At 51.7% G+C, this 13,641-nt stretch overlaps 2 protein-coding genes across 6 annotated transcripts in view; one reads left to right on the top strand and one right to left on the bottom strand.

Moving 5' to 3' along the window:
• Positions 1-398: 398 nt before the first annotated feature.
• Positions 399-782, bottom strand: LOC115892928 (cytochrome c oxidase subunit 7C, mitochondrial-like). Its single transcript, XM_030915700.1, has one exon. It carries the CDS (start codon positions 718-720, stop codon positions 529-531), a length of 192 nt encoding a protein of 63 aa, XP_030771560.1. The 5' UTR covers positions 721-782; the 3' UTR covers positions 399-528.
• A 2,024-nt stretch (positions 783-2,806) lies between these two features.
• The window catches only part of PLA2G6 (phospholipase A2 group VI), a 72,059-nt gene continuing 61,224 nt past the window's right edge, over positions 2,807-13,641 (top strand). For 2 of the 5 annotated variants that reach the window (XM_010389227.1, XM_010389228.1), the window contains exon 1: positions 2,807-2,898. The gene's annotated coding sequence lies outside the window, so the exon portion shown is untranslated. Of the gene's footprint in view, positions 3,018-3,820; positions 3,945-13,641 lie in introns of those variants that run through there. The other 3 variants (XM_030914996.1, XM_030914999.1, XM_030914997.1) reach the window with 2 other exon arrangements.

Here is a 13,641-nt window from a genome sequence, read left to right on the forward strand (position 1 = left end):
CAGGATGGTCTCGATCTCCTGACCTCGTGATCCGCCCGTCTCGGCCTCCCAAAGTGCTGGGATTACAGGCTTGAGCCACCGCGCCCGGCCCCCGGCTAGTTTTTTGTATTTTTTAGTAGAGACGGTGTTTCACCGTGTTTGCCAGGATGGTCTCGATCTCCTGACCTCGTGATCCGCCCGTCTCGGCCTCCCAAAGTGCTGGGATTACAGGCTTGAGCCACCGCGCCCGGCCCAAGCTGAAACTCTTAAGCAAATTTTAAATCTTACTTTAAGTAACACTTTCCTCACCTGTAAAATGGGGACAGGAGGAGATGATGGAAGTGAAGTCACTTTGTAACTGGTGAAGCTCTGTACAGATATTAGTTAAGATGGTTAATTTCATTAACCTGTGAAGATTCTTTTTTTTTTTTCATGTCATAAGTTTATTAACATATCTAGTATGCCATGAGTTAGAGTTTGATCCATTTCCAGAGGCTGTATCTCTTAAAATGCTCTTCATATCTGTTAAATGGATGAACTGAAACGTCCTTATGATTTAAGCAGTTGGTGTCTTACTAGAAGGAAGGGTGCAGCAAATGCAGATCCAAAGTACAAACACATCTTAACTAGTAACGCCCACTTGTTTTCCACTGAAAATGGCGAATTCTTCCCAGGGCCCTCCTCATAGTGGCTCCTACGGACCACAGAGGTTGTGAACCTCCGGACGCTGTGGCCCAACATAGCGCTGCTGGAAGCTCCGCACCGAGTACGGATGAAATGGCGGCACCTCACCAAGACCTTGTTTTCACCAAGATTCTTTTTTTTTTTTTTTTTTTTTGAGGCGGAGTCTCGCTCTGTCGCCCAGGCTGGAGTGCAGTGGCGCGATCTCGGCTCACTGCAAGCTCCGCCTCCCGGGTTCACGCCATTCTCCTGCCTCAGCCTCCTGAGTAGCTGGGACTGCAGGCGCCCGCCACCGCGCCCGGCTAATTTTTTTTGTATTTTTAGTAGAGACGGGGTTTCACCATGGTCTCGATCTCCTGACCTTGTGATCCGCCCGCCTGGGCCTCCCAAAGTGCTGGGATTACAGGCGTGAGCCACCGCGCCCGGCCTTCACCAAGATTCTTAACTAAATCTTGAGCAATCTGCATTGGCTGCCCTATCTAGGCACTAATATCTTTAGATGGACTGAGGAGGAAACACACTTTTTTTTTTTTTTTTTTTTGAGACAGGCTGGAGTACAGTGGTGCGATCTTGGCTCACTGCAACTTCTTCCTCCCAGGTTCAAGCGATTCTCCTGCCTCAGCCTCCTGAGCAGCTGGGATTACAGACTATGGCCGGCACACCCAGCTAATTATGGGGTTTCACCATGTTGGTCAGGCTGGTCACAAACTCCTGACCTCAAGTGATCCACCCGCCTCAGCCTCCTAAACTGCTGGGATTATAGGTATGATCCACCGCACCCGGCCTACACACTTCTTTTCACAAGAATAACACCAGCAACTATACTTCCCACGTAAATGGAGAGCAGTCTGGCAGATTCCTCTAGACCTAGGGTTGGGTGATTATTAGGGAAAGAAAAGGTCCAACCAAACCGGTGGGCTGAGGAGAGGAGACATGACCTGCTCAGTCCGAAGCAGATGTGTGACTGAAGTCTAGTCTCCTGGCTTCTCTGCAACATATCTCATTATCAGCATTATTAACCCTAACAACTGCCATTTATTGAAATTCCACTATGTGCACGAATGGGGACTAATTTACTTCTAGATGTCACAACAACCTTGTATTACTGTGCCCACTTCTTGGATGATGGGTGTGAGGTTCACAGAGATCATTTGCCCAAGTTCTTACTGAAAGTGCTAAGGTATTTCCTGAGACTGGCTCAGGGCATGTTACCAGACAACAATGCATACATTTTTAGCACGATACTTAACTTAGTATATTTTACTTACGTTAAAAATTTAGGAGCCGGGGGTGGTGGTTCACGCCTGTAATCCCAGCACTTTGGGAGAATGAGGTGGGCGGATCACTTGAGGTCAGGAGTTCGAGACCAGCCTGGGCAACATGGTGAAACCCCTTCTCTACTAAAAATACAGAAAATTAGCTGGGCATAGTGGCGGGCGCCTGTAATCCCAGCTACGCGGGAGGCTGAGGCAGGCGAACCACTTGAATCCGGGAGGCTGAGGTTGCAGTGAGCAGAGATCGTGCCACTGCACTCCAACCTGAGAGACAGAGCGAGACTCTGTCTCAAAAAAAAAAAAAAAAAAAAAGACATGTGTGGTAATTCCCCTAGGGAGTTTGGCCTTAGTTGTGAGAAATAAAAAAGCTATGCTCAATTTCTGTTCTATCGGAAAAAAAAGTATTGGCTGTTTAGCTGAAATTCAAATGTAACTGAACATCCCGTATTTTTTATATGCTACATCTGCCAACCCTGGCTTGAGGCTACCTGGCAAAAATCAAAACAGGTTCCTCCTTGTTATGCCCTATGCCTCTGTTGCCTTTATTTTTATCTTTACGAGCAATCATTAACAGTAACTTCAGACTCCAGGCTCTGGCTGCTTTAGGAGGCGGAGAGCGGACTAGGGTGAGACTCCTGGCCCTCATCAACTTGACTGCCAAGGAGCCGTCACGTGCACCTTCCGCCCGGCACAGCCATGGCCGCGTCTCGCCGCCGAGGATTGGCTCCCGCCGAAAGCTCGTCCTCCCTCGGCTAAGGGAGCCCCTTCCATTGGGCAGTTAAAAAAATGGCGGACCCCCCCCCCCCCCCGCCTCCCGCCGTCCTCGGGCGTGGGGGCGGAGCCTAGAGGAGGCCTGGGGCAGGGCCACCAGTGATTGGCGGAGAGCGGTGGTCACGCCATCACGTGGCCCGAGGCCGGTTTGTTTGCGGAAGTGGGAGAAAATAGAAGTGCTGAGTAAGCCGAGGTGAGTGACCTCGCAGGTGGGCGGGGCCTGGGGTACCTTCGCCAACTTCCTCCGCGCCACGGACTGCCACATCTCCGCCGGACCCCCCTGTGGATCTTCCTCGTGTCTCCGATTCTGAGGCATGTCCTACATTGACCCTTATGTGACTCCCTGAGTGCCCCCACCTTCCATCTTTTCATCCCCCAGCGTCCCCAACTCCCATCCCTAGACCGCCCATGTCTCATCTCGAACTTGTGGACTCCAGGGACCCCAGCTTCGACCCTGAGTTCCTCCCCTGTACTCCAGTCTCCTCCGTGTGTCTCCCTCAATATTCCTAACTTCCCGAGTCATTCCATCTCTCCTCTTTCCCCGACTCTCAGTGCCTCTTTAGGCCCCATTGGCCGTCCTCATTTTCCTTTCTGTGCTCTTCTAAGTGCTCCCCACTTCACTTGATTCCCCACTTCACCTCGGTCTCCACCTTAAGTGGTGCATCTACCCATGTCTCACTCCCTGCTTCTCCTGCCCTTTCTCCCTGCCTTTCCTCCCTGCCTTTCCTCTCTCGCGTGCCTCCAGACCTGCCCCCGACATGCTCCCTCCTTCCCCTCAGCCTGGCCACCCAGATCCTGTGTCCACCTCCTGCTCCCACAGATGACTTGGAAGCTGGTGACAGGGAGCATGTGACCCGGGTGACTATGGGACTGGGCCAGGAGCAAGCCCGTGGGTGTGGGACAGGGAGGGCACAGGGCAAGGGGACCTGTGGCCATATTTTTAATGGGCTACCCACATGACCCCAACATATACCTCCCCCTAGCTTCTGGGTCTTTCCCTCACCTGCCTCTTACCCGCCCAACAGGATGTCAGGCAGGTTTGGTTTGGCAACATTGAGGCTCCACCCTTGGGCTGAATACATTGTTTTTGAATGCATTGTTTTTGTTACAGTCTCTGCCTGGAGTTTGGCAGCTGTTGCCTGTCCAAGTCTCAGTTTCCTCATCTGTGACGGAGGACTGTACTTCCTGCCCTCCTAAGGCTGCCATTAGTTTCAAAATTTGAATGAGAAAATGTAGAAGGTAAAGCTTTATAACCAGTATGGCCCTGTACAAATACATGACTTTACTGTTGGGTCGTAGGCAGGATTGAAAGGAATGGAAAGGGAAAAGGATAGAATGAGAAGACAAGGAGAGAAGGATGAGCAGGAGGTCCCTTGTCTTTCATTGTATCATTTGGCAATGTTTGTTGATCACCCCTTGTGAGTCAGGCTTGTCTGTATATGTTCTCTTCACCGTTCATTCAGTCATCGTTTATCTAACAAATATTTATGAACTGTCTGATGTTCTAGGCTACCGTGGGTGTAGCCAATGATATTCTCAATTCACATGAGAAAAAGAGGGCGAATGAGTTGCTTGAGATCACACCGATGAGGTTGAAGCTGGAATCTGTCACCAGAGCCTCTGTGGTTGCCCTGATGTGTAAGGTTTTTGCTACTGCTGTCTCAGTGCTTAGGACACTTTTTCTCCCTTCCATGGGTTACTTTCTTGTTCCATGACAGACTCCCCCAAAGGGAGTTTCCCTCTTACTCAGCAGAATGACATCACTAAGAGATACAGAAAGGAGAAATTTAAATACTCTGTGTGTGTGTGTGTGTGTGTATCTGCACACATCTGTTGAGTGTGTGTTGGGGGAAGTAGGTAGGCAACAGGTAAGGGGCCGTAGTGAAGTGCGTTACAAGCTTCACTTTGTAGAGAGTGGCTCCCTGGGAGGATATGTTATGTGTCTTTCACAGTGGATTTTGATAGGGTCATGTCTTAAATGCCTCTTCTCATTTTCGGATGGTGATCTCATCCAGTCTTATTTCTTTAAGTGCCGTCTCTGTTCTGTCAACCCACAAATTTATATCCCCAGTCCAGTCCAGACCTTTCCGTGGAATGACAGACTCAAATATCTAGTTGCTTACTCAGCACCTCAAACTTAGGCTTTTCAAACTTGAAGTATTTATTTATTTATTTTTATTATTTTTTATTTTTTTGAGACAGAGTCTCACTCTGTCACCCAGGCTGGAATGCAGTGGCGCGATCTCGGCTCACTGCAACTCCCACCTGCCAGTTCTCCTGCCTCAGCCTCCTGAGTAGATGGGATTACAAGCATGCACCATCATCATGCCCAACTAATTTTTGTATTTTTGTAGAGAACAGGGTTTCACCATGTTGGCAGGCTGGTCTCGAACTCCTGACCTTAAGTGATCCGCCTGCCTTGGGCTCCCAAAGTCCTGGGATTACAGGAGTGAGCCACCGTGCCAGGCCTCAAACTTAGAGTTTAGAATTGAGCGCCTGTTAGTTCTGCTCTCCATCCCTGACCCTACCCTTCACCAAAACCTGTCCCTCCCACTGTCTTTCTCATCTTAGGCAATGGGAGTATTATTCAGTTGCTCAGGTCAAAGCTGTGACATTGTCCTTGATGCCTCTCTGTTTCTTACCCCACACCCAGCCAGAGTGATCTTGTTAAAATGTCGTCTCTTTGCACTGGCCTCTCCTCTCATGGCACACGTCTGGCCCCCTGTTGCTTCTCTGATCTCACTGCCTTCCTTGCTTTTCCTGGAACTTGCTAAACATGTTCCAGCCCCAGGGCTTTTGCATGTGCTCTCTTTGCCTAGATGTTCATATGACTTTCATCTCTCTCCATGAGGTACTGATTTAAGATCAATTTCTTGGTGAAGACTTCCCTCCTTGCCCTATCTAAAATTTCACTCTCCACCTCAGCACTTCCTATCGCCATTCTTTGGTTTTTCTCCTCAGTAGTTAATTGGCATCTGAAACCTTTGTATATATTTTACCTGTTAATCTTCTTTATTATTAGTAGCTCTGTCTAAAATATAAGTTCCAGGATGTCAGGGATTTTGTGGGGGTTTTTTTGGTTGATTGTTTGTTTTGGTTTTGAGACACTCACTCTGTTGCCCAGGCTGGAGTGTAGTGGTGTGATCTCGGCTCACTGCAGCCTCTGCCTCCTGGGTTCAAGTGATTCTCCCACCTCAGTCTCCCAGGAAGCTGGAATTGCAGGCGCATGCCACCACACCCAGCTAATTTTTGTATTTTTTGGTAGAGATGGGGTTTCACTTTGTTGGCCAGGCTGGTCTTGAACTCCTGACCTCAAGTGATCCACCCTCCTCAGCCTCCCAAAGTTCTGGGATTACAGATGTGAGCCACTACACCTCGCCGTGTTTTGTTTTAAGACAGGGTCTCGGGAGGCTGAGGCAGGAGAATGGCGTAAACCCGGGAGGCGGAGCTCGCAGTGAGCTGAGATCCGGCCACTGCACTCCAGCCTGGGTGACAGAGCGAGACTCCGTCTCAAAAAAAAAAAAAAAAAGACAGGGTCTCGCTGTCGCCTAGGCTGGATTGCAGTGACACAATCACAGCTCACTGCAGCCTCGACCTCCTGGACTTAGGCAGTCCTCCCACCTCAGCCACCTTAGTAGCTGGGACTTACAGGCATGAGAGACACCATGCCCGGGTAATTTTTAAATTTTTGTAGAGATGAGATCTTGCTGTATTACCCAGACTGGTCTCAAAGTCTTGAGCTTAAGTGATCCTCCTTCCTTAGCCTCCTAAAGTGCTGGGATTATAGGAGTGAACTACCGTGCCAGACCAGTCTATTTTGTTTACGGTTGAATCCTCAGCGGTTAGAACAATGCCTGCCACAGTCCATCTCAGTAAATATTTGTGGAGTGAGTCATAACATGGGCCACACTGTACCGTGCCACCAGCCCAAAGATCTCTTAAAGTCACCCCTGTCTCATGTGCTTGGGAGCTCCAGTGACAGTTTTGGGGCAGTTTGCTCCCAGCTGTGGTGCAGCCAAGCTGAGTGAATGAAAGAGATGCTTTTTCCTTTTGTGAGAGGACACTTTGCTCTGGCTCACGTGAGCAGCAGTGCATTTGAGACAAGCCTTTTGGAATCCAAGAGCCTGTAGAGCAAGCCTCGCTCAGCCACTTTCTTTCAGCTTTCTCCTGAAGGCAGTTTGAGGATTAAGAGCCTGATGCTCCGGATTCCAGCTCATTGGGTTCTGATCCTGGCAGATTGTGTAACCTGTGTCCCAGTTTCCTGTGTAATGTGGAGAGACCTGGACCTTTCCTTACAGGTGTTTGGAGGGTTAAATGTAGCAATTCGGCCGGGTGCAGTGGCTCATACCTGTAATCCCAGCACTTTGGGAGGTGGAGGTGGGTGGATCACCTGAGGTCAGGAGTTCAAGACCAGCCTGGTTAACATGGTGAAACTCTGTTTCTACTAAAAATACAAAAAATTAGCCAGGCGTGGTGGTGCGCGCCTGGTATCCCAGCTACTCTGGAGTCTGAGGCAGGAGAATTGCTTGAACCCGGGGGGCAGAGGTTGCAGTGAGCCAAGATCGTGCCATTGCACTCCAGCTTGGGCAACAAGAGCGAAACTCTCTCTCAGAAAAAAAAAAAAAGTGACAATTCACCTGAACCAGTGCTGAGGCATCAGGTGCCCTGTGGGTGCTGGGCAGCAGTGGGTGCTGATGAGGTGCAAGGGGATGGGATCAAGCCCTTTCCCACTCCCCACTAACTTAGGGAAGAGGTTGGAGTGAGCTGGGATCAGAGGGAACATTTGCAGGGACATTTTGCTGGGAGGCTGCCTTGGATGTCCAGAGGCTCAGATGGGAGCTGACATGACCCGTGTGTTCCTTCAGTGTTTTCCCACCCACGGATTGAGCACCTGGTGTGTGGCCAGCCCTTTGCCTAGTGCTGTTCAAGAGTCAGAGGACACAGGCAGGCACCCGCCCCCTACCACCTGCCACCCCATTTCCTCTCTCGGGGCCTCGATTTCCCCATATGCCAAACAGGGAGAATGATCGCGCCTCGATTTCCCCACATGCCAAACAGGGAGAATGATCGCACCTTCCTTGTTTCTTTTTTTCTTTTTTTTTTTGAGACGGAGTCTCACTCTGTCATCCAAGCTTTAGTGCAGTGGCGTGATCTCAGCTCACTGCAGCCTCTGCCTCTCAGGTTCAAGAATTCTCCTGTTTCAGCCTCCCAAATAGCTGTGATTATAGGCACCCATCACCACGCCAGGCTAATTTTTTTTTTTTGTATTTTTAGTAGAGACGGGGTTTCTTTCTCACCACATTGGCCAGGCTGGTCTTGAACTCCTGACCTCAGGTGATCGGCCCATCTCACCCTCCCAAAGTGTTGGGATTACAGGTGTGCACCCGGCTGCACCTGCCGTGTTTCTTTGTGAGCTTGGAGGTAGATAACAAGCGTGAAACCCTTTGCCAACCATGAAGCATGGTGGCCTTGCGAGAGGCCGGAGGCCAGTGTGTAATGGCATGCGCACGTGCCGGGTGGCAGAGATGGTGGGAGCTGCAGGAAGGAAGTCAGGGCAGCTTGGCACTCTGAGCAGACCCTGAGTTTTCAGCCTGCTCTGTCTTGACTGGGTGGGAGGAGGGTGCTCAGGAGGGTGTCACTGCTGCCAGGTTCTGCTGCCAGGACCATCCAGCAGTTGTTCCAATCATGGGACATCCTGTCGTCAGCAGCTGGGGCTCGTGAGGCCTGATTTCCACCTTGGGCAGTTGTGTGTGTGCTCCCGGAATCCCCCACGTGGCCAGGCCTGTGAGGTCTGCTTCCTGGCCTGCTGCCTGTGGGTTCCTGTCACGCACCTCTCGGGCAGCTGTCCGGCTCCTTTGCTCTCAGCTTAGTCAAGAAGGAAGCAGAAGGCTTGGAGTCTTTTCCTGCTTGGACTAGGAGTGAGCTCAGCCTAAGCACCCTGACTATATATAAAGCTGAACTTTCCAGACTGAAGCCTGGGGAGGGATTAGTCTGATCACTTAGGGCCACTCCTGAAGCAGTGCAGGTGCTGGATACAGGTTCTCCCAGTGGAGGAGCGAACCCCTTGGGGACCTTTAGCCACTGGTGGGATTTGAGCACGATATTTCCATATCCATTATGGAGAGGAGCCTGGCAGCTCAGAGTGGGTGGGAACAGTGTGTGTGATCCCGGTTATCACCTTCAAGGGAATAAAGTGTGTCCGGGGGCTTCAGAGGTGCTGGCCCCGTGGGCTTGTAATTGGGTCCTTCATTCATTCTCATTCATTCATTCACCAAACATTTATTAAATACCCACTGTGAGGAACATCATGCTAGGTGCTTAGGGAAGCAAATCAAAGCGGGTGGGGTGGGCAGCCCAAGCCAACAGATGCACCCCCATTCTCACATGGTGTATGTTCCTGTGGGCTGGGCCCTGGGTTGTGTGGGGTGCTGGGGAGAAGGGGCAGGCACACCAGGCTGCAGGGCGGAGGGGCAGGTATGAATTTTCAGAGGAGATGGCACCTGAGCTGAATCTTGATGGACAAAAAGAGATTTATTCATTTGTCCTTTATGGAGCACACACTCAGGTTAAGAAAGCGGGGAGGACGGACTAAGCCGATGGAGCGTATGTGTGGTATCTCCCGGTGCACTGAGACGTGAGTTTGACGTGTTCTGGGAGGATCGATGGTGCGGCGTGGCTGGAGTAGAGGTGAGGGATGAGCTGGAGGGGTGAGTTGGGCCAGCTCTCATGGATACTGGAGTCTGGGCTTTCCCTGAGAGGTCATGGGGCGCCACTGACCAGGGTCAGCAGGGAGACCTGCAGCTGGATTTGCATCGTATAGTGGGCATGGAGGGGTGTCAGGCTGGGTCAGGTACCATGCAGGCTGGAAGGGAGCTCTGGTGCTCTGAGCATTCAGAGCGGGCAGCTGGGCCTTGAAGGATGAGCAGGGGCTCCGGCAGGAACGGGAGAGAGCCTTCTAGGGAGGACGCAAGCGCAGGCCCCTTTCACTCCAGAAAGGCAGTTTTCACACAGACCTTCCAAAGGGGAGGAGAGGGGACTGCCCAGGCCTGGTGGCTGCAGAAGACAGCAACCACCAGAGGGCAGGGACCGCTCCTCTTGTGCCTGAGACCTGCCCAGGGTCCTTCAGGGAATTTGTGGCTGAGGAGGAACCAGATTTTTGGGACTGACTTCTCCCTCACCACCCGCCACGAGCGACCCTCTTGGTCCCTGTCCTCTACTGCACTTCTTCCGGGGCTTGGCTCCTCATCGTAAGAGGACCTTCCCTGGGCATGACTAGGGGCATGACTGACATAGCACCCGCTGGACAGGTGACTCTGAGTGACCTGTGTTCACACTGATCACAGCACTAACCACGGCCCCTCCTCTCAGCATGTTCCCCTCTTGAGCCATCCAGTCCCCATGAAAATACTCACTGTTCACGGGTGGGCCAAGCAAGCCCCCGATCTCTGCCTTCCCCCGTGTTCTGATCTGCTTCATCCGCTGTGAAGGCCTCTCTCCATTTCGCCCGCTGGCAAACTCCTGGAAAGTTCAGCTCAGAAGTCATCTCCTTTAGCGGTCCTTCCCCCAGGGGACTGTGCACTCAGCGAAACAGGGACCGGGCTTGGGTCTCTACAGTGACTATTTGTTTTATGAAGCCAGGTAGTCACTTCCAGGGAACTCATCAGAGATTCTCCCATTGACTCTAATCTCCGTCTGTTCCCACTCAAGGTTTTTTTGTTTCTTTGTTTTTCTTTTTTGGTGGACATCAGCTTTAATTGGCCCTTTGTTTTGTTTTGTTTTTGAGACAGGGTCTTGCTCTGTTGCCCAGGCTGGAGTGCAGTGGTACAATCTTGGCTCACTGTAGTCTCGACCTCCTGGGCTCAAGTGATCCTCTCGCCTTAGCCTCCCCAGTAGCCGGGACCACAGGCGCCCACCACCATGCCCAGCTAATTTTATTTTATATTTTGTAGAGACAGGGTCTTGCCATGTGGCCCAGGCCAATCTCAAACTCCTGGGCTCAGGTGATCCGCCTGCCTCAGCCTCCCAAAGTGCTGGGATTACAGACGCGAGCCACTGTGCCCTACCTTAATTTGCCCTTTGAACATGTACAATTGGGGGCCTCTCTGGGCCTCAGTTTCTTGGTCTCTGAGATGGGATAATAATACTTGTTCCTCCCACCCTTCAGCTCCTCCAGGGGAGCCTCACACCAGCACACTCTCTGTCAGTCTTTCCTGAATGAACCCAGCAGGCGAGCTTGGTTTTGACAGGGGATGGGTGAGCAGAGGTAAGGAAAAAGGCCAGAAATATCTGACTTCCCTTGAGGGCGGGAACCAAAATTGGTACCTGGAAATTGCCTGGCTTGGACAGGCAGAATTGTCACTGTCAACCCCCACCGCCAAAGGTCTTGGGTCTTTGTCTTTCTGCTTGTGGTGTTTGAGAGAGCTGCTTGACGCAGCCGAGGTGGGGTCTGTGTCAGGTGACCTGGGCATCCTGGGCTTGCAGGGAGAAGCCCAGGTGAGGAGCAGGAGGGGCCAGTCATCAGTAGGGAAAAGTGATTGTTTACCCCACAGGAAGGTCAAGGGTAGGAGGCTGTGAGAAGCCAGGGGGAGAGACGAAGTGAGGCATGATTGGGGGGCCCTCACCCAGCGTCCCCCTCTTGCAGCTGTGCTGGGAAGAGCCTGGGCTCCGGGGTCCGGGTGGTGGGGACAGAAGGAAGCACGTGTGAGCACTTTCTCCCTGCTGGCCGCCTTCCTGGTTGGCGATGCTGTGAGTGTTCCAGGATGTGGCCCCGTGGCTGTCATTTCCTTTCTTCCACCTAGTGATAACAATGGCCGCTGTTTGTGTGCCCACGGTCGGCCTGTGTCCCAGACACCTTCCCTCCATTGCGTCATCTCATCCTCCCGCCAACCCTGAAGGCTGGATGCCAGCCAGGCCTGTCCTTTCTGTGGCCACACACTGCTGTGGGTGTGTGGGAGGCATCCCCCAGCCCCAGGCCCTGGTGGTGGGGACTCAGGCTGGGGCATTGAGGAAGGAGACTCTGGGGGTGTGGAATCTCTCTCTGATTTCACTGCACCCCTGTTGGCTTTCTCCCTTAACCTGAGGCTCATGGGTGCTGGATGCTCTTGACTCTGCCTTTCCTGGGAGCACCGCTCCAGGTCTCTGCAGGCCCATCCTCGGGGGAGCCTCTCTGCCGCTCTTCCAGGCCAGGCCTGAGCCCCCACGGGTCCCCATCTTCCCGGCTGCAGCCCCCAGAGGCTCAGCCTACACTGTTACTTCCTTTGAAAACTATAATCGCTTTACATAGCATCTGGAAAATAAGGAAAAGAAAAAAAAAAAAAAGCCCATAAACCCAGCACCCTCATCTACTCAATGGCATGTTTTCTGTCAGTCTATCTTGGTTTGTTTTCTATCAGTCTTTGTTTTTTCTATGCATAATATTTACTCGGTTAAATTTTTGTTTTGACAAACTTTCTGTGAGCCAAGCTTGTGGACGGAGATGAAAAGACGAGCAGCTGCCTTTGAGAAACTTAGACTCTGGGCCAGCCCAGCTGGGCGCCAGCTTTCACTGCTCCACCCACTGGCTGGGTGACCCTGGGCCCGTGAGTTTACCCCTCCGTTCTTTGGTGTTCTCATATGTAAAATGAGGATAATAATAGTAACCAGTTCATAGAGTGGTTGTACAGACAAAATGATTAATGTACAGAACGCTTTCAGGATGGTGCCAGAAAGATGCACCAGAGTGTTTGGTAGGAGGATGACGAAGCTTACAGTCTGGCAGGAGGGGCAGTTGTAACGTGCTGGGGTGTAATAGTACAGATGTGTTTAAAGTGAGGGAGAGCCCAGAGCAAGGAGAGAGAACCTGGCGTCTGGCGATGGTGTATCAAGAACATTTTAGGCCAGGCACGGTGACTCACACCTGTAATCCCAGCACTTTGAGAGGCCGAGGCAGGCAGATCGCTTGAACCCAGGCATTCAAGACCAGCGTGAGCAACATGGTGAGACCCTGTCTTTATAAATTTTTTTTTTTTTTTTTTTCTGAGACAGAATCTTCACCCTGTCACTCAGGTTGGAGTGCAGTGTGCTATCTCGGCTCACTGCAACCTCCACCTCCTGGGCTCAAGCGATTCTCCTGCCTCAGCCTCCCAAGTAGCTGGGATTGTAGGTGTCCACCACCATGCTCAGCTAATGTTTTTGCATTTTTAGTAGAGATGGAGTTTCACCATGTTGGTCAGGCTGGTCTCAAATTCCTGACCTCAAGTGATCCGCCCGCCTCAGCCTCCCAAAGTGCTGGGATTACAGGCATGAGCCACCATGCCTAGCCTCTATAAAAATTTTTTTGAAGAAATTACCTAGGCATGGTGGTACACACCTGTAGTCCTAGCTACTCAGGAGGCTGAGGTGGAAGGAGGTAGAGGCTGCAGTGAGCCATGATTGAGCCACTGTACTCCAGCCTGGGCAGCAGAGCCAGACCCTGTTTCAGAACAACAACAACAAAAACATTTTTTTTTTTTTTTTGGGACGGAGTCTCGCTCTGTCGCCCAGGCTGGAGTGCAGTGGCCGGATCTCAGCTCACTGCAAGCTCCGCCTCCCGGGTTTACTTCATTCTCCTGCCTCAGCCTCCCGAGTAGCTGGGACTACAGGTGCCGCCACCTCGCCCGGCTAGTTTTTGTAGTTTTTTAGTAGAGACGGGGTTTCACCGTGTTAGCCAGGATGGTCTCAATCTCCTGACCTCGTGATCCGCCCGTCTCGGCCTCCCAAAGTGTTGGGATTATAGGCGTGAGCCACCGCTCCTGGCCAACAAAAACATTTTTAAGAAGGATGTGAGGCCGGGCGCGGTGGCTCAAGCCTGTAATCCCAGCACTTTGGGAGGCCGAGACGGGCGGATTACGAGGTCAGGAGATCGAGACCATCCTGGCTAACATGGTGAAACCCCGTCTCTACTAAAAAAAAAATACGA

This window comes from Rhinopithecus roxellana, chromosome 13 (assembly GCF_007565055.1).
Source record: "Rhinopithecus roxellana isolate Shanxi Qingling chromosome 13, ASM756505v1, whole genome shotgun sequence".
NCBI classification, from domain to species: Eukaryota; Metazoa; Chordata; class Mammalia; order Primates; family Cercopithecidae; genus Rhinopithecus; species Rhinopithecus roxellana.